Source organism: Camelus bactrianus, chromosome 3, assembly GCF_048773025.1.
Source record: "Camelus bactrianus isolate YW-2024 breed Bactrian camel chromosome 3, ASM4877302v1, whole genome shotgun sequence".
NCBI lineage: Eukaryota > Metazoa > Chordata > Mammalia > Artiodactyla > Camelidae > Camelus > Camelus bactrianus.
In genome coordinates, this window is record NC_133541.1 from 44,943,582 (window position 1) to 44,971,074 (window position 27,493).

The 27,493-nt window shown below is 37.3% G+C and overlaps 1 protein-coding gene and 1 long non-coding RNA gene across 5 annotated transcripts in view; one reads left to right on the forward strand and one right to left on the reverse strand.

Annotated features, from left to right (window-relative positions):
* Positions 1-20,031, forward strand: part of CWC27 (CWC27 spliceosome associated cyclophilin) — a 199,069-nt gene extending 179,038 nt beyond the window's left edge. The window contains exon 14 of one of the 2 annotated variants that reach the window (XM_074358921.1): positions 19,614-20,031. In XM_074358921.1, coding sequence (XP_074215022.1) covers positions 19,614-19,776 — 163 coding nt within the window. In that variant the 3' untranslated portion in view covers positions 19,777-20,031. The remainder of the gene's footprint in view (positions 1-19,613) is intronic. The other variant, XM_045512419.2, reaches the window with a different exon arrangement.
* Positions 856-27,493, reverse strand: part of LOC105064432 (uncharacterized) — a 93,900-nt gene continuing 67,262 nt past the window's right edge. For 2 of the 3 annotated variants that reach the window (XR_012504556.1, XR_012504564.1), the window contains exons 3-8: positions 18,265-18,339; positions 17,415-17,547; positions 15,791-16,159; positions 12,662-12,749; positions 9,181-9,435; positions 856-8,284 (exon numbers count right to left, since the gene is read on the reverse strand). This is a non-coding gene — a long non-coding RNA (uncharacterized LOC105064432). Of the gene's footprint in view, positions 8,285-9,180; positions 9,436-12,661; positions 12,750-15,790; positions 16,564-17,414; positions 17,548-18,264; positions 18,340-27,493 lie in introns of those variants that run through there. The other variant, XR_834857.3, reaches the window with a different exon arrangement.

Here is a 27,493-nt window from a genome sequence, read left to right on the forward strand (position 1 = left end):
GCTTCTACCAACAGTGGCTTCAACATGAAGTAATAATTAGTAGGATAAGAAAAAAAAATCAACTTGACTTTCAGAGACTTTTGATTTCTAAATAATACTTTCTGTCTTCTGGTGCTGGTTACAGTGTGTATCACCCATTCTCATGTTTGGAATACATTCCACATTCCTTTAAAGAAATGTACCATCATGGAGGCTCTCTGTAATCCCACATATTGAATTATCTCCTAATTGCACAATGGGCTGTTAAATCACACTGCCTGATTCAAATCCCTTCTCTGACAATGACTGCTGAATGACCTGAGCAACCAGCCTCTCTTGAAGCCTCCATTTCTTCACCTGTAAAATGGAGATAACAACATCTACCTCAGAGTTATTATTAGAATTAAATGAGATAATTCATGTAAAGTAGTCAACACAGTGCCTCACTCTTAGGAGATGCTCAGGAATTATTAGGTGAGAGAGAGGGAGGAGGGTACATGGTACTGGGGTAGTACTGGTAAAGTCTAACAAATTACTTAAGCAGCACAAGCAAAATGTTAGTTATATAGTTCTCTCATAATAACATCAAAGAAAATATAGTATATAAAGAAAAGGCAAATGTTTACTTTAGTTATGTTATCTGTGACCTAGAAGGAATGAAGATACATTCATTAAATTTGCTAATAGTTGCTTGATGGTTCTATTTTAAATTCTGTTGAGAAAAGTATAGTAAAGCAGATTCTTTAGCTGAATCCAGATTATAAAATGCTGAGGCTGGCAGAGTTTAGCTAATGTAAATTTAGCATTTTAGAGAAAGAGAAGGGGAGTAGAGAAGATTAACTTTTTATGCTGGGAATATACAGTCATAGATTGTGCACCTTCTTCAGAAATTTTTTTTTTTTTTTTTTTAGCTGACAGCATTTTGAAACAGAGAAAATTGTGTAGGCATAAGCAGTTTATTTCTCTTGAAAAGAAAGTTTAAGGAGCAAGCAAAGGTCCTTGGGATTAGCACAATGTAGTCAAAAAAAAACCAAAAAGTCATTTCACAATGGTAGTTACAGATATCTACCAAGCCAGTACAAAATGAAAGAATGAAAGTTGCCATCATATGCCAGTAATCAAGAAATTCTCAACAAGCATTCTGATACTTTAACCATACCTTAAGTTTAATAATGCATAAACCAGGATAGAAGAACCCTAGTAATAAGATTCCAGGCAAAACTGAATGAAAGAAGATGCATAAATTGTACATAGTTTTGTTTGTATTTCTTTAAACACAGTTTATACATTTTTTATAGAGTTATTAGATGTAATTAATGTTAGTTGTCATACTGATTTTTTTTCAAATAACCTAATTTGTGTTTATAATACATGTTATATATATATATATAAAACATTGAACAGGGAAAGAAAAGATCACTTTATTCTCATATCCCACAGATAATCATTGATGCTTTTGTCTGTCCTCATATACACTTTTCCCAAGAATGGAAAAATTCATACAGCTTTTCATTATCAGCCTTCATCAGTGAATAATCCAGGAGTTAAATATTTTATAAACTCACTATTATTTCCTTAGGCTAATGGATTTAAAACTGCTGAGCCAGGTATGCTTTTTTTTTTTTTCAAATTGAGGTATAATTTATAGATCAGAAAATGCAGTTCTTTTCTGTTCACCTTGATAAGTTTTGATAATTGTATATACACCCATGTAAACACCACCAAAACAAGATACAGAATACTTATATCACCCCGGGAAGTTCCCTCATGCCTCTTTCCAGCCTATCCCCTCCCCAAACCACTCTGATTTGTCAACTCAGGTATGCCTCTTATGACATTTTTGCCAAAGTGCATGCCAGAAAGTTGAATCATTTATACCTGTACCAGCAATGTATGAAGTTGCTGGATTCTCCTTATTCTAAGAATTATGTATGTATGTGTTACAGTATATCCCAAATAACACATATTAATCTTTGTCAGCTTCTACTTTGCATTATTTGTTATTTCTTTGTTTACTAGTAAAGTTAAACTTTCTAAATATATTAATTTTTGGCTATTTACATTTATTGTTTTAGTGATGGTGGTTAATTGTATAGTCTAATATGATTATATATTCCTTATTGCTATACAAAAGCTATTAAATATTAAGGATACTATTTGTTTTAAATATTTTTACAATTCATTTATGGAAGTTTTTGGTTTTTTTATTTCAACGTAGAGTTTTGTTTTTTTAACTGAAGTACAGTCAATTACAATCTCTGGTGTACAGCACAATGTCCCAGTCATATACATATGCATATACCTACATATATTCATTTTCATATTTTTTTTCCATTAAAGGCTATTACAAGATAATGACATAGTTCCCTGTGCTATACAAAAGAAACTTTTTAAAAATCTGTTTCTATATATAGTGGCTAACATCTGTAAATCTCAAACTCCCAAATTTATCCCCTCCCACCCCCTCTCCCCAGTAACCATAAGTGTTTACTAAGCCTGTGAGTCTGTTTCTGTTTGTAGAGTTCACAGTGTCTTTTTTTTTTTTTTTTTTTTTAGATTCCACATATGAGTGATAGCATATGGTATTTTTCTTTCTCTTTCTGGCTTACTTCACTCAGAGTGATGATCTCTAGGTCCATCCATGTTGCAGCAAATGGCATTATTTTATTCTTTTTTATGGCAGAATAGTATTCCATTTTATAAATATATGACAACTTCTTTATCCAGTCATCTGTTGATGAACATTTAGGTTGGTTCCATGTCTTGGCTATTGTATATTATAGTGCTGCTATGGACATTGGGGTGCATGTATCTTTTTGCTTTAGAGTTCCTTCCAGAAATATACCCAGAAGTGGGATTGTTGGATCATATGGTAAGTCTATTTTTAGTTTTTTGAGGAATCTCCATACTGTTTTCCATAATGGCTGCACCAAACTACATTCCACCAACAGTGTAGGAGGGTTTCCTTTCCTCCACATCCTCTCTAGCATTTATCATTCATGGACTTTTGAATGATGGTCATGCTAACTGGTATGAGGTAATACGTCATTGTAGTTTTGATTTGCATTTCTCTGATAATTAGTGATATTGAGCATTTTGTCATATGTCTATTGGCTTTCCATATGTCTTCATTAGAGAAATGCTTCTTTAGGTCTTCTAACCATTTTTGGCTTGGGTTGTTTGTTTTTTTATCATTAAGTTGTATAAGCTGTTTATATATTCTGGAAATTATGCCTTTGTCAGTCACATCATTTGCAAATATTTTCTCCCTTCCATAGGTTGTAGTTTTGTTTTGCTTATGGTTTCCTTTGCTGTGCAAAAGCTTATGAGTTTAATTGGGTCTTATTTTATTTTTGCTCTTATTTTCATTTACTGGGTAGACTGCTCTAGAAGAACATTGCTAAGATTTATGTCAGAGAATGTTTTGCCTATGTTTTCTTCTAGATTTATTGTGTCTTGTCTTATATTTAAGTCTTTAAGCCATTTCGAGATAATTTTTTTTGTATGGAGTGAGGGAATGTTCTAACTTCATTGATTTACATGTGGCTGTCCAGTTTTCCCAACAACACTTGCTGAAGAGACTGTCTTTTCTCCATTGTATATTCTTGCCTCCTTTGTCAAAGATTAATTGACCATAGGTCTGTGGGTTTATTTCTGGGCTCTCTATTCTTTTCCATTGATCCATATGTCTGTTTTTATGTTAATATCACAATGTTTTGATTACTGTAGCTCTGTAGTATAGTCTGAAGTCTAGGAGGGTTATTCCTCCAGCTTCGCTCTTTTTCTTCAATATTGCTTTGGCAATTCTGGGTCTTTTGTGATTCCATATAAATCTCAGGATCATTTGTTCCAGTTCTGTGAAAAATGTCCTGGGTGATTTGATAGGGGTCACATGGGCTATCTTTCCATTTCTTGAAGTCTTCCTTAATGTTTTATAGTTCTCCATGTTTAAGTCTTTACCTCCTTGGTCAGTTTTATTCCTAAGTATTTTATTGTTTTGGATGCAATTTTAAAAGGGATTGTTTCTTTATTTTCCTGTTGATTCACTGTTAGTGTAAAGAAATGCAACTGATTTTTGTATGTTAATCTCGTATCCTGCTACCTTGCTGAATTCTTTTATTAGCTCTAGTAAGTTTTTGTGGAGCTTTTAGGGTTTTCTATATATAGTATCATCAACATAGAGTTTTAAATTTGCATTGCCACCTCTGCCAGTCTTTTCTTCATATTTTCTGTCCATTGTCATTCTTTAGGTCTTTGTAATCCTGGGATTATATAAATACCAAGTTATACCTTTCTCTAATTATTTTTATGGTTTTATTTTTATTTTACATCTTTAATCATCTGGAACTGATTTGGTATATTAGGTTAATGTTATAACTTTTTGAAAATTACTAATCACTACAATTGAATAATCCTGTGTTTCCCTCACTGATACTAAAAATATCCTTTAAATAGAGTCTTATGTATATTTAGAGGTCAATTTCATTATTTTGAATGGATTTTTCTATCTATTCCTGTGTCAATACCTCACTGCTAAATTACTGTAGCAATATAATCCTATTTAATATCTGGTAAGCAAGTTGGACCTTTACTGTTCAACGTTTAAATTTTTACTTTAAAAGCTTAAGCAACTGGATAATGTGCTACATTCTTATTTTCTTTTACTTAACCACACCTGGAAAAAGCTTAGACAATTGACCATGGAATCAATAAAAAGCCCTCATTGTTTAGCAGGTGGCCACTACCGGAATTGTGGCCCTAGTGCCAAAAAGGAAGTAATCAATTCTAGATGAACCTCCTACCTTCAAAGTAATGGAAAAGATTGCATGTGCAAAGTAAGTAGCATGAGGAATTTAAGTAGCATGAAATTTGGGTATTTGATTGCCATTTTCTGGCTTGGGTTTCTTTATGAGATGTTTGATCAGAATTTTTCCATCACCATGGTACTGAACAAAAGGTTCAACAAAGTCAGAGTAGACAGCATCTTACTGTTTTCATGATGCGAATTCCCAAGACATCTATGATGGCTATGTATAAATGCAAGTCACAAAATCCTCTCCCAAAGACATTCATTAATAATCTTTCTACCACCTGCCATTCTGGGTTATTAACATCCTTTATATTCTCTGGCATTAATGGAGATAATCAAGTTAAATGTAATAATGTTTTGTTCTTTGTGTGCAAATAGTTCAGTTGACTATGATAAGTAAAGTGTTGGGTTTGAGACATTTTTCTGAGTAGAAATAAAAGTCAGAGAAAGAAGCTAACTTTTACTGAACATTTACAAAGCATTAATCATTTTTAAACCTAAAAGCTAGATATTGTTCTTATGCCCAAATTATATGGGAAGAATCTGAGGCACAGAAAGGTGACGTAACTTTGGTTAAGATCTTATAGCTGGAAAGTAGATCTCAGAAATAACCAATCATGCTTGACTCAATAATTTGATTCCGTTTGTTTTCAAAGACATTCTCTCTTATTTGTGAGTTTTGTATTGCAACAATTACTCTAACTGAGCTAGCTTGCATGTTTTTAGTATTTTCTAATAAAGCACTATTGCTGTTTCAAACTGTAATAACATGGCCAAACAAGTGACTTCAGGACTTTGCTAATTCTTGATCAAAAATTATCTGGCTGCTTTATATCATGGAAGATGTTAAGTTCATGGTCCTAATATTATTATGTCTGTATTATTTGAAGAATTAAAATTCAGAAAGTTATTACAGTTTCTGTAACTTGAACAAGAAGTGCCTGCCACATTCACCTATAATTTTTCATAGGAATATAAACAGTAGAGTGGTTGAGTATGGAATTTGGAGTCAGACCTGAATTTAAATGCCAGCTTGGAAGTTTACTAGCTGTGCGATCTTGGATAAATTATATAACCTTTCTTACCCTGTTCCTTAAAGTACCTTCCTGATGGTATTTTATTTATTCCACAAACAAACTTATTTTTTAAAGTATTTAGCAGGGTATCTGGAACAATCTGTGCTCCAGAAAATAAATGTTTTGTTCTCATCTTCCATCTTGTTAGTGATATTTAAGAATTAATCTCTCTATATTTGACTACTGTCAGTAAATCAAGATGATTAGAATCTATACCATTTCTATAATGTTTGATAGTTTTTATGACCCTTTCCTAATTAACTCATAAGTTACAGTAGTTTACTTTCTATCATAATTACTAATATTGAGATAAAACAAATTTGAGATCTGGTATTTATTGTGAACAGTAATGTCTCATTAATGAATTACTGCTTTTTTCCTTGAGGCTAGTATGAAGAAGAAAAAAGAGGGGTAGATAAAAAACAATTTAAATGTAAAGCAGAGGAGTATTATCACTTTGGAGAGCACTGAATTATAAGGTCGGTGTAATATTAATGTTTTTCTTCCATTCCTCCCTCTTAGCCCAGTTCTAAAGCAGTAGTAAAATGCAGCAAGAGGGCCTACAATTATAGACCAGGTTCCCTACTAGTGTTCGCCTTATACGACTATAAATAATGCTGCAGAAGACCAACATGGTTCTTTATAAATAGGACCTTGTCAGAGTTGCTGAGCCTGGAAAGGTGATTATGAGTATTTTAATTCTAAGCCTTCTGTCCAACCCTTGAAGTCACTTTTTTCTGCCCTTTTCTTCTGGATGAAGAAAATTCTTCAGTGTTGACTCTGTGCTTTCATACTGTTTACCCTGAAATAAGTTTCTATCAATCACATTAGGGAAGTTTGCTTTGTTCATGGATTTATTTTAAGAGAGACGGGCAGATAGCCATGGATCCCAGCTGCTTACCAGGCCTTTTTGACTGGGAACTCCATCTTCCCTATGTTGTTTTATTAGTTCATTGGCCATAGATTAAATGTTACTGGCTGAGCCATCGGTTAGATCTCAGGGCAGGTGTAAGAATGCGTATTACAGATATATTCTGGAAAGCCTCTTAAATCTTTCCACCCGTGTCCTGCTGAGTGTGATGCTAATGATAGGCAAGAAAGCTGAGAAACTATTATGCTGTTGAAGTTACTCTGAAAATTACATCTTTCACATTTGCTTCAACGATACTCAATATTTAAAGACACTGTAATATTTGGAATTTTTCTCTTTAACTAAAGGAAACAAAAGACACTCTTGCTTTTCAAAATCCCAAACTAAAGGAACAATATTAACACTCATTCACAGCTCAAAACAAAGAAGATTTTCCCTTGTGAACAACAAACTGGAAAAGAAAATCGAGGGGTTTTCATCTTTGTTTTCTTATTCCAAAGGCCTGTATCTATTTTCCTCTTTGCTTGGTTTACATAATGCTGTTTTCCTATATTTATTTTTGTTTGTTCAGACATTTATTTTTGTTCCTTTTTTGTTCCTATTTTCTTCCTAAGTCAACTTGTAAATTTCTGAGTTTTGGCCATTTCTGTCTCCATTTTTGTAGGCTTCCTTTTGAGTCATGTTCATTTGCTGTTTTGAGTCTTCTTCCATCTTTTCGTCCTTGATTTCTTCCTCTTCCTTAGTCTCTTCTGTTTCTCAGTCATCTCTGTCCCAGGCTGCCCTGCTTTGCTGGACATGAAGAAAGCTAGTGACCTCATGTTCCTGGACTTTTTTTTTTTTTTTAACATATATACTTTGATTTCTGCACTCATTCACATTTTGTCTGTCTCTTCAGATGAATTAATTACTATGATCGCTACTATCTTGTTCCGTGTTGAAAAAAGATTCACATTTCTTTTTATATGTGCTGGTACTTTAACCCTTTAACGTCTCAATTCCTAGAGAAACTTTGAACATTTGTGCAAGGAGAACCCTAAGTTTCTTGTGTAATCAGTCAGTGATGGAGACAAGTCTCAAAATCAGAAGTTTGTAACGTTTTAACCTAAATATTACATCTTGATAGTTGAAATACAGAAATGAATGAATCTTCCAATAGATGTTTTTAATTGACATTTTCTTATGATTTCTAGAATACAATTTGTAGACAAAATTGCCTTTTCTACTTTCAATAGCATTAAAAGTGAGAATCATAGAAGAAAAAATAATTGTGATGTTTGTGGTTGATGTCATTCTCTATATGGCTAGTTTTGATTAGTTTGTAATTTTTAATTAACTTAATTAATCTTGAAACTGTATTAAATACCAAATGTTTTTTTAACATAGTTACCCAAGTTCTCCAGAAATTGTTTTGGTCTTGTATTTTTCATTAGAAACAAAAGTACCTGTGAAAGTATTAGTCCTATTTAGGCTTCCAAACTTCTAGGCATTAACTGGGAATCAGGCTTCAGCTTGGTAACTAACTTCAATAGCTTTTCTTCAGCTGCTTATCTAGAAAACGGAGTGAAAGAAACCAAGTTACCTGAAGATCTAAAAAATCCAAAACTATCTACCAGTAGTTCTAAGAAGTCAGTATTATGGCCAGATATAAAATCAATACACAAAAGTCAGTTGTCTGAAATAACCACTTAGAAAACATAATTTTTTAATTAAGGGAAATATAACCGATGATAGGCATAAGTAGATATGTGCATATATACTGTGTTTCTAGAATGCTTAATTTTAACCAAAACCAAATTATCTCAAAATTATTTCACAAACCTAATATAATCCAAATAAAAATACCAGTAGGAGGGAGAGAAACATGTAAGCAAAAACAGCCAAGAAAACTTTTAATAAGAAGAGTAAGGAAGCATAACTCCTCACTCCTTGGGTGTGGACTGCACCTAGTGACTTCCCTCCAAAGAATTCAAAATGGAAAGGGGAAAAAAAAAAATAACTTTACAATGGAGAAACTAGACAAGCACCATGTCAGCAAGGTGATCAAGGTCAACATCAACATTATAAATCATATTGATAGTATGCACCCTTCATATGATGTAATGAAAACTGCTCTTTACATTATGATCTTTATCCCAATAACCCTAAGCCCAGTTGTATCATGAGAGTAAGGTCAAAGAAATTCCAATAATGAGGCATCCTACAGAATACCCAACCAGCAACCATCAAGACTGTCCAAGTGGTCAAAAACAAGAAAATTGAGAAATTGTCATAGACAAGAATAGCGTAAGGAGACATGACAAATAAGTATGTTAAGTGGTATCCTGAATGGGATCCTGGAACAGAAAAAAGGATGTCAGGTAAAAACTAAATGTGTTAGTCTCCTAGGGCTGCCATAACAAAATACCACAGCCTGCGTGGCTTAAACAACAAATATATTTTCTCACAGTTCTGGAAGTCCAAGATCAAAGTGCCAGCAGGTTTGATTTCTGGTCAGACTTCTCTCCAGGGCTTGCAGACAGCCACCTTCTTGCTGTTTCTTCACATGGCCTTTTCCTGTTTGCTTGTGCTCCTATTGTCTCTTCTTTTAAAGACATCAGTTCTCCTGGGTTAAGGCCCCACCCTTCTGACATCATTTAGTCTTAACTATCTCCTTTAAAGGTCCTCCAAATATAGTCACATGGGGAAGTTAGGGCTTCAACCTATGAATTTTGGGAGAACATAATTTAGTACATAACACTAAGGAAATCTAAATGAACTATGGACTTTGTAAGGTAGCAGTATTGGTTCATTAAGTGTAAGAAATGTAGCATACTAATTTTAGAGGGTAATAATTTAATAGGGAAAATTGGTTTGGAGGTTTAAGGGGTTTAACTCTATACTATCTGGTCAATGGTTTCTATAAATCTAAGAATCTTCTGAAAATAAAATTTTTATAAAATAAAATCTAAGAAATACTTTTTTTCAAGAGTGACAGGGTAATGGTCTCTCCCAGGAAGATAAGAAAATTATGGTAATTAAAGCAGTGGGATACTGTACAGGGTGGATTAGTCAAGAAATAAAATTGGGACAAGTAAATAGCTATTTGGGGAAAATACAGAACTTTCTGACCCAGATACAGAAAGAAATTTCTAAATTGATAATAAAAAGTTAACAAGGGAAAAAAGAACTGTAAAGGTGCTAGAAGAAAATGTAACTGGATATTTACATAGACTTAATGTGAGGAAAGACTTCCTAAGTTTGACTTAAAAAGGAAGACACTGCTCACTAGGAATATATACAAAATTGTAAACTTCTATATGGAAGGAAGGAAGGAAAAGAGGGAGGAACAGATGGAGGGAAGAAAAGGATATAATGAAACTCAAAACAAAATTAAATTGCAAACATATTTTCTAGTTTGTCATTTGTTCTTTATGTGATAAGGCTTTATATTCTTAATATATTAATTCTCACAAGCCCATGAGGAAAGATGAATTTTTTTTAAGGGCAAAGGAGAAAATGTACATATCACCAAAGAAGTAATACAAACAGCCAAAAACATGGGGGGGGAAGGGGAGTGAAAACAAAACTCAATCTGTTAAAACAAAATAAGGCACTCTGCCGATGAGTATGACCTGTATCATTTCTGGAGGGAAGTTAGATCATACACATGAAATACCTTAAAAATTACATGTTCGTCCTAAAAATTCTACTTGTAGGAACTTATCCTAATCACTAATATTTTCTGTTACAAATGATAGAAGTATCTTCCACTAAAACCGGATGTATCAGCATTGGAAGCCTAAGAACTGGAACTGGGACATGGCCGGTTCATAGAGTTCAGTCAATGTCAGGAATCTCTCTTTTTGTCTCCTGACTCTGTTTTCTCTCAGTTGGCCTCATTTCACAGGCAAGCTTCCTGCCAGGGGCAGGGGTGTTGGCTTACATTGCCATGATGGCCAACCCAGAAAAAGTCCTGAGCCAGTCTGGTTTGACCTTGCTGGATTCAAATGCCCATGTCTTGATCCAGTCATTGGTTAGTCTGTGCAGGCCTATACTATGTGTTCCCTTCTTCAGACAAAAACAAAGGGGTCCCAACCACATGGACTGACAGAGGGAAGGGTCACTTCTGAAAGAACAATCTACCAAAAGAAAGAATGCTGAACCAGCCCCCCACCCTGCAGAGAGAGACTTACTATGTATAAGAAAATCCAAATATGTACTATTCACATGGATAGAAGTATTTACAGATGAAAATTTGAACAAGAGTAAGAATCCTATAAAAAGGGGTTGATTGTAAATTATCCATAGGACCAAGTATTAGACTATGAATACAATGATGTAAAAGTGTAAGTTACTAAAAAGATGTTTGTGGTATAGTCAGGTATGAAAAGCAAATTGTAAAATACATGCCTTACGATCCATGCAAGTCTATATACATGTACATATTTAGACACGCACAGAAAGGGCAGGAAGCAGTGTGCCTATACGTTTACAGTAGTTACTGAGAAGCTGTGGAGCTACAAGTAATTTTTTTGTTTTTTCTTTCTGCCTCTTAGGATTGCTTTACACACACACACACAAATACAACAGTGAGTATATGTTAATCATGCTATTAAAGTAAGATTTGTATAATTCTTTGACTCTATAAACAGTTTCTGCCCTTTGAATGGCTTACAGTCTAGTAAGAGACAGGACATGTTTAAAAATATACATATAAACCTACAAAGTTAAGTAGAATCAAGTATGTTATATATATATATATATATGTTATATATATATATAATATACATGAAAACATTTTGAAAAAGGCTATGCAGTGTAATAGAGTATTAAAAAGTGATAAATATATACAAGCACAGTTTATATTAACACCCATACACACAAAGTGCAAAATAAGTTAAAATGAGATTAAGTGTTTGGACCACACATTTTTAGGCATGATGTTTGAACCTTATTCTAACTATGTGAGGTAAATCAGGTGCATATTACCATCCCCTCTTCACAGATGAGGAAACAGAGACCTGAAAAGCAATGTGACTTTCCTAAAGAAACATTTAGCCACTCAGTTTTAACTTAAACCCAGGACTTCTGACTTCAGTCCACAAAAATTTTCCAACAGAAGTGTTAGAGAAATCCAAAGGCAAAAGTAGGTCCTGGGGCCCAGGGCAGTCAGATTTTTAGGAGAAAATGGGAGTTAAACTGGGCTTTGGAAGTTCAGGGTACATAGACCAGTTGGAAGGAGGTGGTAGGACATTCCAGAGAAGTGACATGGACAGAGAAATATGCTGTGGCCCATCTCTGATACAGAGCAGGGTGTGGTCCTTTCAGAGGATCAAATGTGGGTAAACTTGAAAATTGTTTTGTCTTGCTCACAGTTTTCTTTAAAAACAGTCTGGTTTTGCTTTTCAAATACAAGTCTCCTTTCAGGCCCTTTCCTAACAAAAACAAAAACAAACAAAAACACACACAAAAAAACTTTAAACCAGATTATTTACGTTTCTGATCCATAGCCCTGGAAGAATGAGAAACTTAATAACCAGTTTTAGTTGGGTTGCTTAAGAATTTTAACTGAACAGAGAAATGAGAGGCTGTCGACACAGTATACTAAAGACAATGCAGAGGAAGGCTGTCTGAGGACAATATATGCATCTTTCCTCTACTTTTGCTTCAAAGTCTGAGTACGGAAGACAAAATGTCAATCATTAGGCAGTTTAACTGGCCCATTTGAGAAAGATGTGCTAGAGTTTCACTGCATAAACTTAATGGTGGTAGAAATATTTTGTTTTATCTCCTAGAGTATTAGCCTTTTTTCTAGTATTGTGGAGTTTGAAAGAAGTTGCTTATGTGGAAAACTGAAGGGTTTATAAATATCTAGTTGACACTTGAACATCGTGGAGGTTTGGAGCACCCACCCTCCATGCAGTCAAAAGTCCGTTTGTAACTTACCATCAGCCCTCCACTTATTTGTTTCCTCCATACCTGTGGTTCCACATCTGCACCATCAACCACAGACCATGTAGTGCTGTAATAGTTCCTGTTGAAAAAAAATCCACCTATAAATGGACCTTCACAGTTCAAATCTGTGTTGTCCAAGGGTTAACTATAACTGCTATATAATTTGGAATTATATATTAATACTCGCAAGTAGAAAGGTGAACAGAACAAGAATTCTAGCCAAAGGTTTTTAGAGGTGACTGGCTATGCAGGAACATTTATTTATTCAGCATTTATTGAGGGCATTCTTCTTGCCAAGCATTGGTGACCAGTGTTGGCACAAAGGCCAACAAAATAGAGCCATCTGCAGTCTAGTGAGGGAGACTAGAGAGAGATACAGAAGAGGACCTTAACCCTAGTGGAAAAAGTACAAGACAGCCCAGGAGAGGAGCCAGGGACTGGTTCTCAGAGGGAATGACACCTCACTAGTAGTGGGGAGAGAAGTGTACTACCACAGAGAGGCAGCAAGGAAGCAGGAGAAAGAAAGTTCTAACCAGGAAACTGCAAGTGATTCAGGGTGTCTAGTGCATAAGATGTGAAGACCTCATAGGAGCTTAGAGAGAGGAACAAAAGCCAAATCTTAGAGGCTACCTAAGAAATTTGGGTTTCATTTTTTAGACAGCGGGGAACCACTAAAGGATTCAATTCATGGCTAAATTTGCATTTTTGAAAACTGTAACAGAAAAGACCTGAGTATCATCAATCACAAGGCACACCTTAGTAATGTGGTGCCTGCGAAGAGACTGCCAGACATCCACCCTTACGGGGTCAGGCCGTGGGCCCTTGGCTCTGCCCTTCTTGGACTTCCAACTGAATGGGGTGACCCTACATAATGTTCCCATTTTAGGAAATCTAGTGAGAAACTGGGACTAATTCCAGAGAGCAATGATTAAAGGCAATAAAGGGATAGAAATTTACATTGAAAATTAATTGCCTTTTTTTTAAGCAAGTGTTCACCTAATAGGTGCCTTTTCCCAAAGAGCCTCCCACATGCCTCGAGACATTTTTGGCTCTTCTCTTTTGTAACTGCTTTAAAGGCTAGTCTTGGAGCCACAAAAAAAATCATTATTCTCATCTCTTTATAGTTGCATTTTCAAAATGTTCTATTCCAAAATAAGCACTACCCAATCTGACTTTTTAAACTTACTCACTAGACTTAACACTGAATTAACTTTTGATTTTATTCCTAAAGTTAAATACATCTTCACAAGATGAAAGTTTGTCACCTCTAAAGACTTTCAACAAAATACCTAGTCAACTACTTACCAGCTACAAGTGTCTTGACCATAAATCTCTCAGGTTGCCTGTGAAATGGGTGGTAACACCCTTCCTGCCTATACCCTGTAGTTATTGTGAAGGTAATATCAGACATGTGAAAGCTTTTTATAGGCTGCTGTGTCAGAGGGTGTTGTTCTTATTGTTGCCTCACACCTGGCAGTTCCAAAATGTACCTTTGCTCTGGTGTCTGTGTGTTCATCTCCCTAATAGACTGTTCACTTTAGGAGACCAGGGCCTGGGTCATATTTGGCTTTGTGTCCCCCAGTGTATGATATTGGGTCTTACATGTTAAAAGGCTCTGATGTTTATTGAATAATTAAATCTAGCTCCTTGCCTTATCCTTAAACCATATATAAGAAATGGATAATACACTTGAGATTATTTAGTTAAAATATTAGGCTCAGAAGCCACTTAAGCTTCTTTAAGTACGTGAGTAGTTTGTCAGTAGGAACCAGCTGTTCTTCATCTCTGAAGGGGCCAGAACAAATGGCTGATGAAATCAATCAATCTGAAAGTGTAAAGGTTCTTAAACTTTAGTGCTGTGGCCTTAGCTTCAGCGGCAGTTTTAAATCACCAGGAAAAACTTTTAAATCACTGATGCCGGGGACCCGTCCTAGGACAATCAAATCAGTACCTCTTGAGGTGGAAGCCTGGCATTCATGGCTTTTGAAACTACCCAGATGATTCTGCTGTGCAGCCCATGTTTGATACAGGGCTCTAGGATCAGACTTTGAGAAACGTTGCTTTGAAAGAAATCCTGTCTAGTTCTACATTAGGTATCAGAGGAAATGGGAAAGCACATAAGGCCTGCTCCCACCACAGTCTACGGGGAATCAAAACTAGCCGTCACTGACCTGAGAGCAGCAGAAACACAGCCATCAGGGTGTGCCGAGCTGTGAGAGGTCATGAAAGGTGGACCTGTGCTGAGCTCGCCACTTTCTGCACAGCCTGTTAGACATTTTAGAAGTTTATCGTAGAAATAAAAGACAGTCCCTGCCCACGAAAGGAGGTTGAGTGTCAGTGGAGCAAACCAGCTAGTGCCAGCCAGATGGCCTGGCTGGTACAGAAGGTCTGAAGGCTTTGATTCCCAGCACAGATCACCATTCTCAGCACGGGGAATTCAGCTGTGAACAAGACTCAAACTGCCTCCAACAACTGACGGTCTGCTCACAATTAAGTAAACAGGCAATTACAAAATGGTGAGAGCTGATGAAAGAAACAAGGTTGGTGAGATAGATAGGAGGATCCAGCATTGGAGGGTTTTCGGATCAGGCTGAGGGATTTTAGTCAAATACAGCCGACAGTTCCTGCTCAAAGGAATGCTATAAAAGAAACGTGTAAGAAAGATTTTTTTTTAAGAACCTTTGGAAGTTAGAAGGAGAAATAGTACACAGAACAGTTAGGACACCTACGACAACTTAAGGGTAGGGTGTAAATCCCTACATTAGGGAGACTCGGAAATGAGGAGTGATTTATAGAAATCCCAGTGAAAAAGCTGTTTACATTAATATAAGGACATATACATACGTATACACAAATATAAGTAAGTTAAATGCATTTCAGTCAGAAATGAGTTGTTAAAGTTGAATTCTACATTGTACTACTTTATGTTGGAGAATGAGTACCTCTCTTGCTTTCCCCATTAATATTAATTGCTGTCATATCTTTATTTCACAATTACATGAGAACTTTAAAAACTGGATGTCAAATTAGTGAGGTTAGTCAAAGTGTGGGTCCCTATCAAAGACTCACGTATTTACTTTTGTTTATAATTCCACAGTCTCATACAAAAACATAACTTACCTGTTGGTGGGCTGCACCCCACAGGCCTGTGAACCTTGCAATTGCCCAGCCGCAAGTCCGAAGAAAGAGTCCAGAGACAGCGACGTCCAAGATTTGTTGGATAGGGAATCTTACAAGTCAGACGCAAAAGGTCCTAGAGCGACAGCCCACCGTGTTGAGCAGGCAGGGTGCAGCTCTTGGGGTGGAGAAGGAGATCGCCATTCATAGGAGGAACTGGCATCAGGCTGACTCACCGGTTACCAGGGAAACCAGCAGAGGGGCACGTGCCTCACAGCCCCTCGAGCTAGCAGTCACCGGAGGGCAGATGGTTCCCTGTGACGGCCTGGCAGTGTGGAGCCCTTCTGGTCTAAGCATTAGAACAGTCAGCAGCTGAGGCGGGGGCAAACATGTAGGCAGTCACTGTTAGGCTTCTGATTAAAGAGGGAAGGTCAGTCATGTGAGCAGGATACAGGTAAAGCAGGGCCTTGGCTGAGCAGGGGATGTACAGAGCGGAGAACTGCCACCACACACCTCTGAGGATGGTAAGCCTCCGTATTTCTATAACCACTAAAGTCAGTGTTCTTATTTGAGAATTTGATGTTACGTAAAATTTTTTATTAATCACAACTAAATTTTTGTCTTTGCCATCAACAGAACGAGTTCTAAAATTTTCATATGTAAAGGATAAGTGTGTAATTCAAAACAATTCACTGCTGTTGCTCTTGCTGGGCCAATTCTATGACCAGCCACAGAATGGATAGTATTGAGTTATTGGTACATTTGAATTAAGTCTCTATTCTGAGTCTGCATGTCTGTTCCCACAGGAGGCTATAAAGTGTGGGCATGCTTTCAATTCATGCAGTCTGTGATTTATGGAGGCACACAGGTCAGGAGTTTATTATGCTGAAAATCATAATAACTGTTTTGTTTTTCTTTTTAAAATGAAGTGACCAAAGCATGTTGAAAGATAAAAGGGTGAAGCATTTTGATTATGTTTTTATTTCTATTAAAGATTAAATATTATTGCTGAGAAACCAGCCATACTAAGTATTATGATATTAAAGCTGAAGTAGTTTGTAAGCCGATAGCCCCTTCTTTCCCCTGGGTTTAGGTTTGTTATTAATCAAAATGTTGGACTTTTTAGTGCAGTGGTGTATGAAACAAACAGTTGAAAAAGACAGCTACTTTACCTTACAGTTTTCTGTTTTTTCAGATTTGTAGGAATGTCTGTTTCTTTCTGTAGACTTTGTGCTATTGTTCACATGTCTAGATTTCACTTCCTATACCAGAAGAACTAAATCCAACAGTTGCAAGATTCTCTCATGGCATAGAAAGGAGGAAGGTGCCTTTTTATGGTTTTATTTGACAAATTCTGGTAGTCATTTTTGAAACATGGATAGTCCCTACTAGAAACAAATATTACAAAAAAGTCCATCTGTATTTTGGGGCAGAGACAGGAACGATTTTTAAAATAGTAGTGTTTTTAATGGAAAAGTATTAAGTTAACTAAGATAGTAGTTTCTGGTTTTTTATAACATCATAGGAATATTGAATAAAATTGTTTTAAAGGGCATGTAATTCCAGCTATTTCCGAGTTGGGCTTAGGCATCAGCACGAGTCATTTGGAAAGCTGCTGAACACTTACCGAAGTACAGCGTAGGGTCTGGGCGCCCCATGACGTGTGATACGTACAGTACAGTCTTGCCACACTTCTAAACTTGATCCTCATCAGTGGCAATACGCTTAGAATTTCTAAGGCGTGCACGCTGTGGGGAATGCTGCACAGATTATAAGAGTATCAAAGAAAAAGACCACCTCTCAATATCTGGGGAAAAAAAGCTTAATTTATTACTTAAGTAAGGAGAAGAGCGTGCTTTTAGGCACAGTCTCTCTGAGCAAAGCAGGTTGCAAATCTCACGTAGAATTTTGGGATTAGGGATTGTTTAGGGATTGACATCAGCCCCAGAAGTACCATTATTCAGGGGAGACTGTCGGCGATTGGCTGGCTTTCAGAAGTATGTTCACTGGAGTGAATCTGCCACTGACTGGCCAACTTTCACAACTATGAGGCTGTCACTGATTAGTTGGCTTTCAGAGGTGTATTTACTGAAGTGAGTTATCATTGATCATTTTGGCCTAGGCAAGCCATCATTAATTGATTAAGTCCTATTTGATAGATTCAATCTGGCTCTAGTGGTCACTTGCTACCATAGCTGGAGAACAATCACCTTTTTCTAGGAGTTAGAGATTGCTTTATTCTCAGAAGCTAATACTTATACAGTGTAGGAAATTGAAAGCACAAGAAAATCAGACTCTGAGGACTCCATCTAAATAAGCAATAATCCTATAATGCATTTTCTAAATAAGGTTGTTTCCAAAGTTAAAGTCATGGAAGTATAAAAAGTCAGCAGTTCTCATGTGTGATGTGTCATGTTAGGAAATCTGATGCAAATAATGTATTGTTAATAAAGTATAGAAATGCAAATGCACTTTACCTCAGTAAACTGAAGTAGACTTACATCATCCATATAATAATGTCACTCATGCTCACTGCATTCCAATAAGCTTTTCTGGAATGGAAAGGGGTGGGAATGGTTTTAAGACTCAACTTACCAACACTGGTGAACAGTCAACCCTACTGAGCCTTTAGGAATTGCAGTATCACTAATATTGTAACATTTCATTTCCCTCCCAAAATCTTTTTAGGATTCTTCAAAATCTAAGTATATCCATGGGAGTTTTTAACATACGTAAACTTCACTCAGTATTTTCAATACTGCAAGAAAAAAGGGTGGGGGATCTCTGCTAGTGCCTATTGCCCAATCTCTGCTTTTACAGGGAAAAAGAAATCACTGCAATATTTGGGTTTCATCTGAAAGTTACAACTGGCATGTGGGGAGTGCTAATCCTTTAGGCAATTTAGCCCTATCTGCTGTGATAAAGAAAAGTGCTGGGTACATCTGTTTTAAAAACTGCTTAATAACTAGTGGGAAAAGCCTTAGCAGTTTTGTTTATATATAAAAACTGAACTTTTCTCTTTTCAGATTCATTCAGCTGCCCCGGAATCTGGTTTTTGGACTTCCCTATTTATTCCTGACACCTCCTAATGGGGGCAGAACTAATCACTTACATATTTCCCTGCTGCTAAGCATAGCCAGCTTATGACCACTTAGGATTCAAGCACATGCTGATACCTTAAGACCAGTAAGCATTTGATAAAGTAGGAAAGCAGGGTGGTTAGACTTGTTGTAATCAACAGTAAGAGGAGGATGTTAGTCCATGGAGCTGTGCCCAAAAGCTTAGTTTCTTTTTGCACACACACACAAAAATTAAAGCCATCAACTCCCCCAGAAAAGGGAGTCATAATACCATTTGAACAGGAATTTTCTGAACACATTCCCTACACTTGACCCATTTAACTACTGAAGAAAAAAAAATCAGATAGGGCTGGTTTATTGTCAGTTTTGCTCTGCATCCTGGCTCCCTCTGGCTAAGTGAACGTGCTCTTTAAAGTAAGCTGGCAGAATTTTCTGAGTTTACTTAAAGGAAGACTTGAGGGTAGAACTCTTTTAACCTCCCATCAAGGAAGGAACCTTAAGTGAAGACTGAGGGAAAGAGACTCACTACTAGAAATACAAACCAACAAAACAAACTCCAGACATGTTTTTCAAATTTAAGTGTTTTCTGAGAAGTTGGTTTCCATGTGGCACAAGCACCAGTAAACAGTAAGCCCGTCTTGGTGTTCGGTGCCCGTTGGTTCATCATGCCAAGCATAGTGCCGTGGAGGGTATTTCTGCTTTGAGTTCTCATGCCAAGTCAGTGAACCGTCTCTCTCCCTCCTTAGGATGTCACATGTACTTCAGTTTGAGGATAAAACGAGAAAAGTGAAAGACGCAAGCATGCAAGACTCAGACACGTTTGAAATCTACGATCCTCGGAATCCAGTGAATAAAAGAAGACGGGAAGAAAGCAAAAAGCTGATGAGAGAGAAAAAAGAAAGACGATAAAATGGAGTAATGATAACCAGAACTAGCTGGAAATGCGCCTGCAATAAATGGCCTCCGAACAGCCATTGTTCCCGACAGCATCGCTTACGGGTGTGAAAAGGAGTATTTTTGAACCTGTTGTCTGGTTTTGAAAAACAGTTATCTTGTTATGTAAACTGTGAAATAAGTAAGCAAATGCTTTTTGTTACTGGTACCTTTTCCCCCCTAATTGACGTTTTACATTGCTAAATAGCAAATAAAATCACTTTCCTTCCAGTTTACATGTTAACTATTTGCAGACGTGCAAACCTATCTGTGTCTTTTTACCCTTAAATGTGTGACGGCTTCGTTTTCAGGATTTTTTTGTAAGAAGTTCTTACAGAAAGAATGTTTGAAAGAAACCTTCTTGCCATTCTGTTACCACAGTACTAACTCTGAAATATAATTTCAGAATTATATAATATAAAGATTGATGTTCTCTTTTGCATGTAGATATCTAAAAATAGCCCCATCAGTAAGACTCAATAGTCTCATGGGTTAAATCTTAAGGAACCCCTAAGTAAATATTCACACCCGAATCTAGGCCCATGCCTGGGTTTTACTGTTGCAGTCAAGACACTCAACACACGACAAGTAGTGTCAGCCAAGCTTATTGCTCACCCTGGCCCGACACCAGGCCACCTGCCCACTCCCCTCCCCCTCTCAGCACAGCAACAGCAGGAGGGCATGCAGGGGTCCCAGTCTGGCAAGAGAACTTACTAAGAATGTAACTTTAGCCTTTTATGTCAATCAGTCATGCTGGTTATTTACTGTATATTATCTACACTGAATGCCAAAATTATACCACAGGCTAACTTTCAGTTACCTAATTCCCACCAGCCACGTTTTTTCAGATAATGTCTCATCGGCTCTCTCTTTTGAAATGGAATCCAACAGGCATTCTCTAGAGCACTTGCTCTCAAATCGTAGTCCCAGATACTATACTACAGCAGTGGCGGCAGCACTGAAGGACATGTTAGAAATGCAAATTTTTTCCACACTACCCACCACCACCACCACCCCAATCCAGATTACTCGATCTGAAACTTGGATCAGAGAGGGCTTGTTAAACAGGCTGCTGGATTCACTGCTGGTGATTCAATCTTTGGAGACTGGCACTATCTAGTGAAGTTAAAGATGTTCATATCCAGTGATCCAAAATTTCTAATCCTAGGTCTGTCCCCTAAAGAAATTCTCACACACTGCTCAAGGAGACCTGTACTAAATATCCATTAAAGCATCAACCAAAAAAATGGATAAATAAGCTACTGTATATCCATACTATGGAATACACTGTAGTGGTGAAGATCAGTAAGCCAGAGCTGTGGGTATTAGCTTTAAAAATAATGTGAAAAAAGGAAACCACCTCTATAAGAATTCTAAACACTCAGCTCAGCATTATATATTGTTTATGGATGAACACATATAGTAAAAGTATAAAAATGCCTATAAAAATAGTGGCTACCTCTGAGGAGGCAGAAGGAATACACAGGGCACTTCACTTGTGTTTGTAATGTTTTATGTCTTAATATAGATGTTGGGTAATCAATCTTTATATTGTTCTCTATATACTGTGGTATAACTGAAATATTTCATAATTTGTTCTTTATCATCATAGCTAGAATCTGATGTGAGAAGACAGAAGGACTCTCAATACTAACACCTTTCTTTTTGGCTTCAGAAGTAGGAGACAGTTTCAGAGAGGAGGAGAGGGATATGATAAAGGTGTCCTGGGGAACAGACGCAAAACCACCAAAAAATAAGCCAGTGTTTGGAAATGTGCTCTGTCTTTCCCTCACCACGATAATATCAATTGTATTTCAGATGTTCACAAAGCAAAATGTTTTCTAAACTCACAAAGTCTCTGTTGGTTTCAAGACAAACACTGGATCTGTTTGTGCTGAAGTACCCCATATGTTTCTCTACCATTCCTCCTAGAATGTGTCCCCTTAACCAGTGTGGTCTCATCCCAAGGACAGAGAGAGCCCCAGGCCTCTGGGACACAACTAGAAGAGTAATGTTTGTAAGTTTAGAAAGATAACTGAACAACAAAATTAAAACCTCAGGTTGGCTGAATGTTCCTTCTCCTGCTTTAATTGCAAGGAGCAGAAAAATCTGAAATTCTACCAAGATTAGAATCTTACTAGAAGAATTCCACCATGATAATAAAACCCACTTTGAATTTAACTGAATTATAGCAATAATAATTTTTCAAAAGCTTAAGAATACGGTTTAATTATCTGTTATATATGGTATTAAATGTGCTTATAGTCAAGTCTTTGGAAATTTCACAAGAGCATGTTTGTGCCACGTGAACTGCAAAAGAAAGTTCAAAGACAAAAAAAACGAAAACAGATAAGAAAATTATCCTTTACAGTTCACTCTAATTTTATATTTATATTGAGCTTATGTTCCTCTATGTGCTAACCCTAGGGATGTTATCCTGAGACAGCGAAGTCTGTCAGCCTTCCTGTTCACTGTCTACGGCTGTGCCGGGCATTCTGGAGAGCAGACAGAAAAACAACTCCTGGCAGTTCTTTTTCTCATTTTCTGACAAGCCATTTTTTCACTTTGGTTGAAACTTTTGGCAAGGTGAAAGTCAAAACTAACTCTAGACCTCTCCTTTCTCAATAGGTAATTGAAGGAAATACAGATCTCTTGAGAATGTTTGAGTGGTATAATATCAAAGCCCACGTTATCCCAGGCCCGCAGCTCCGAGGCCACACAGCCAGCAGTGCATCTGCTGTATCTAAAAATGGGGACACCCTAGAACAAGGTCATTAAAACGTGTGAGGAGATGAGTGGTTCACTGCTGTTGTTTTTAGAACAAGTTCAATAAGCTATGGTGTCCTTATCAAACTGTCACTACCAAGTTTCTTGATAGGATCTGACGTGTGAGGTACATAAACCTGTTCTGTGGTATCACTGGGGCCTGAATGGAAAAGGTTAGATAAATGCAAATATTGCCCCAACATGCTGTTTAATCTTAGTGATAACAAGAAAGAAAATGAATGTGTGAAGTGAGTTACCATTGAGGGTTCTATCAGTATAAGCAATTTGTATGTACGGGGTGTAGAGAAGTTAAGAGGGGTTACATTCTTTAACGCTGTCATTCACAAAAAAAAAAAAAAAGTCTGGTTTCTCCATGACTTTAACTCCATTCCAGTGACTCTACAGTTTATCAGGTGGTACCACTTCTAATTACTAAAAACCAGGAGGTTTTCCTGTCCCATATATGTTATCTCCTTTCTCCTGTTAGCTTTTAATGCAGAGAACTGAAACAGGAGCCATACTTTAGAGAAACTCTTTCTAATAGGGGTTTGATGAAATTTGAGTTCCTAGAGAAACAATACAACACCAAATATTACTAAGATGGATGTTAGAAGTCCCTTGCTGGTAGAAAGAACACTCATTTATTCCCCAAAATCTTCCTTGACAAAGCCATGCATGAATATCTTTGTCACAGGTGCTAAGGGTTTTGCTCATCCCTGTGCACAGTTGTTTTCAGTGGTGCGCTGATTAACTGGCTTCCTAAAAAAAACAGAAAGGAAAGCCCTGATTTGTAGGATTTCTGTGGTATAAATACTCTCACCATAACTGATTTCAAGCCACCAAAAGTAGGTCCAGGATACAACTGGTCGTTTTCCCCATTCTGTTTCATTGTTGCTAAAAGCTTCCATAGTAACTCTCGCACTGGCACTATAAGAACTCACAAAGGGTTTTAACCTTTTTTCAAGGTCACAATCTTCAAGAGTATTTCTGTTTTATGTGATTACTTCACATGATTGGGTGAAGCTGTAGCAACATCTGTTGTAGCATCCTCAGCACCCTATGCTTTTTATCACTAGTTTGTATCTTTAGATTCTCTGTTGATGGAGTTTTCCAGTCACTTGGCTCACATTTCTTCCTTTTGCTTTTGCCTCAATTTATTCCAAATCTCACAGGAAAAAAAAAAAAAAAAAAAAAAAAGGAAGGCATGAGAAAGGAAGAAGGAAGGAGATCTAATTATAGTTTTTCTTTGAATTGTTCCCTATCACTGATAATGTATAAATTCATCAGTTTTTTTTGGAAGGCATTTGGGGTTAGGAATAGAGAATCCTACCTGAAGAGAAGACTGGCTTCTAAATGAAATGCAGACAGGAATCTGGTCTCTCTCTTCCACATCTGCTGGGAATTATCCCTTTAAGGTTAGCTCATGATATGAATTCATGCTATTTGATCAGCAAAAACATCTTCTGGAGGCTTTCTTCACAGCACCAGTCAAAAAGAAGGTGTTCTTATTCTTTTAGAAAATTGTTATTTTCTCATTCTCACAACACCAAAAACAATAATCACTGCAAAAGTTCCAGCACTTTGTTAATAATCAGGATAACTTTGAGAGCAGAAAACTCCCAAGTGACTTTCCCATTTATCTTCTGAACCTTTATTATAATATTCAAATGCTTTAATAACAATATATTTTAAATGAAGGGCATGTACTGAAAGTAAATGACTAAGTATATATTCTGTGGTGAATTCTCAACGGTTATGAGTAAACTTAAAATTTGTGAGTTTCCTCTTTTTTGTGTGATGTGCATAAATTGTTCTTTAATTTGCAATTTTTGAGGTAACATTTTATTTAGGGTAAAAGGAATGTGATCATTTTATCTCTGTTCTTAAGTTATATTACTTTATTGATATAAATGAATAGACTGATTAAGAATGGGCACTATCTCCCAAGCAACCAAAGAATTCCACAAGTGATTTTTGAATTAATTTAGAAAAGTTGCTCATGATACTGTGTGAGGCCTGGGTGTATTTCTGACTGAAGTATCCTAACGTCCATCACGTGGGTTTTATGTCCCATCAAACCTGGCATGTCCAACACTGAACTCATCTACACTCGCCAGCCCTGCCTCCACCAGACCGCCTTCACCTGCGCTTTCCACCCATCTTTGCTATTGGCAGTGCGGTTTTCCAGTTGCTCAGGCCAAATAGTTTGGATTCCTGTATTTGTCTCACACCCTGCATCAGTCCTTTATGATAATCTGTTGGCTCTACCTTCAGAATGTGTCCAGAATTTCACCGTTATTGGCCACTCTGCACTACTAGTCTTCCATGCAGACTACTCTAGAAGTGCCCTAACCAACCTCCCTGCTTTCGCCCTTGTTTCCCCAAATTTATTAGCAACATAACAGCCAAGTGAAATCTTTTAAAACATAAATCACATTGTTACACTTCTCTGCTCAGAATCCTTCAATGGCTCCCCATTTCATTCACAGTAAAAGCCCACATCCTTAGAATGATCTAGAGGCTCTAGATAACCAGCACGCCCTCCCCTCAACCTCTGACCTCCTCCCTTACCAGGCTCCCCATCGCTCTCCGCACCCATCTTTTCTGCACTTCATCAAATGCCCTAGGAGTGGTCCATCTCGGGTGCTCTGCACTGGCCAATTTCTCTACGCAGAACACTCGTCCCCCAGGTGTCCAAGTGGCCAGCTCCCTCAGCTCCTTCAGGTCTCCTCAAGTGGCACCTCCTCAGTGAGTTCTACAGTAACCACTCTACTTTAATATTGCAACCCATCCCCACCCGCACATGTTTGGACTCTCTTCATCTCCCTATCCAGTTATATTCAGTGGCACTATGAACTCCTAAGCACTCTGTCTTATTAACTTACTTCACTCTCACAAACAACTCTCTGGTTAGTACAGACTCTAATGACCACTTTACAGATAAGAAAACTGAGCCTTACGTAGGTTTAATTACTTAATTATTTATCATCTATCTCCTAGCCTAGAATGCCCTCCACAAGGACCAGGATTTTTGTAAGTTTTGTTTACTACGGATCCAGTGCCTAGAACCTGCCTAACAAGAAGGAGACACATAATGAACATTTGCTGAATGAGTAAATAAACCAGCACCTTCCCCCAACAAGGTCCAATACAGGGCCATTCCATGCTTTATCATTTAATATCACCATCACTTCATAAAGTCAGGACATTTTTACAGTTAAAATGAAGGAAGGATACAACCTCAGTTTCACAGACAGCTGTAACGCTTAAATAAAGTTAGCTTTAGGAAAACCTTACTACATTATCTTTTTCTCAATTTAACACAAGACACTTGTCACAGGTGGAAGAGCTCCAAAGACCATTCTTGGGAAAACCCTGGTCTGTAGGAAAACACACTTCTACCAAAAGCCTTTATAGACAGCAACATTCCAATTCCTGAAACTAGAAGGAACCTAGGGCCAACATGTACTGTGTGGAAAGCAAGGCTTATTAAGGCTTCAGACCTGCAACAGATTTAACAGGAAAATGATTTAACCTCTTAATATCAGTCTTCTCTCTCGTGGGAACAGCAACAGCCACCTCACCTATCTAGCTGTCACAGGCAAAAGAAAGAATACACAAGAAAACCAGGCATTCACAGAGCTTATAACAATAAGAGCTAATATTTAATGGATACTTCTCTTAAACCAGACACTCTTCTAAGCACTTAATCTGTATTAACTCTTTAAATTCTTATAAACAACTCTATGAGGCAAGCTCTATTATTATCTCTATTGAAATGAGGAGGAGGCTTAGCAAAGCTAAATAATTTATCCAGGTCACACAGGAAGCAGAGCAGCTGGATTTTAAAACAAGACGGAATCCAGAGTTTCAGTTGACCACTGGACTACCATGCCTCTCGGTACATAAGCCAGACCTTATATTTCCCTATAGAGTTTATAATCCGGTGGGTAGAGACAGAGACTAACACCCCAGAATAAAAACACAAAACCCAGTGATTTCAGTTGTAAGGAATTCTATGCGTAAAAACTAAGTGAGTGATAGAATGAATCAAGATTGTGGTTTAGTGGGATTAATCTAGAACTGCTTTGTGGTAGAGGGAATTCTGACCATAATATGAAAAGAAGAAAGAGCATGGCATCGAGGACAGAGGTCAGGTTCCAGGTGGAGAGAACGTTATGCAGACAAGCCACTAAGACAAATGTAGGAGACAGTGATATGTCTACATAATGCCAAAACATCTGGTTAATTCAGTTTTTTTTTTTAAAGCCTCCATCAATGTAGTGGATTTCTTCAGTCAATCCAGATGTTTGGCATCTTGTAGACAAAACATCCAGATGATTAACTGGAGATTTGACAGAGCTGACTGTATTAACCAGATGTTGTAGCAGTGTATAGACACAGTGTCAGGACGTTTGCTTGGCTGGAGTGAAGTCCAGCTGTAAAGAAGATAATGGTCTAGGCAGTGAGAGGGGGCTTTGAAGCAGAGACCTGGAGCTTGGATTTGATGCAACTGGGAGCTGCTAGAGGAGGAGTGTGATGGAAATGATGCTTAAGGAAGAGGATTCTAACAACTATGTGAAGGAAAGGGAAAAAAAAAAAAATAACGGTGAGAGGAAAAGTTGTAGACAGGAAAGAGGATGTTAGGAGAGTGCAGGTGTGTGTGAGGTAATTAGAGCCTGGACCAGAATTGGGCTTGGGAATGCAACAGGAAGGAGTGGATCTGAAAAACATTACAGAAAAAGAACAGGAAGTCATGATGGGCTAGACAAGGGAGTGAATGCACATCACCCCAAGGTTGGAAGTCTGGAGGCCTGGGAAAGCAGCTGCCGTCAGCCTCACCACACTAGTAAACCAAGAAGGAATCCCCAAGAGACCCCTCCCCTCAACCTCCATCCAGAGGCCACAGCCAGGCCCAGGCAGAGGG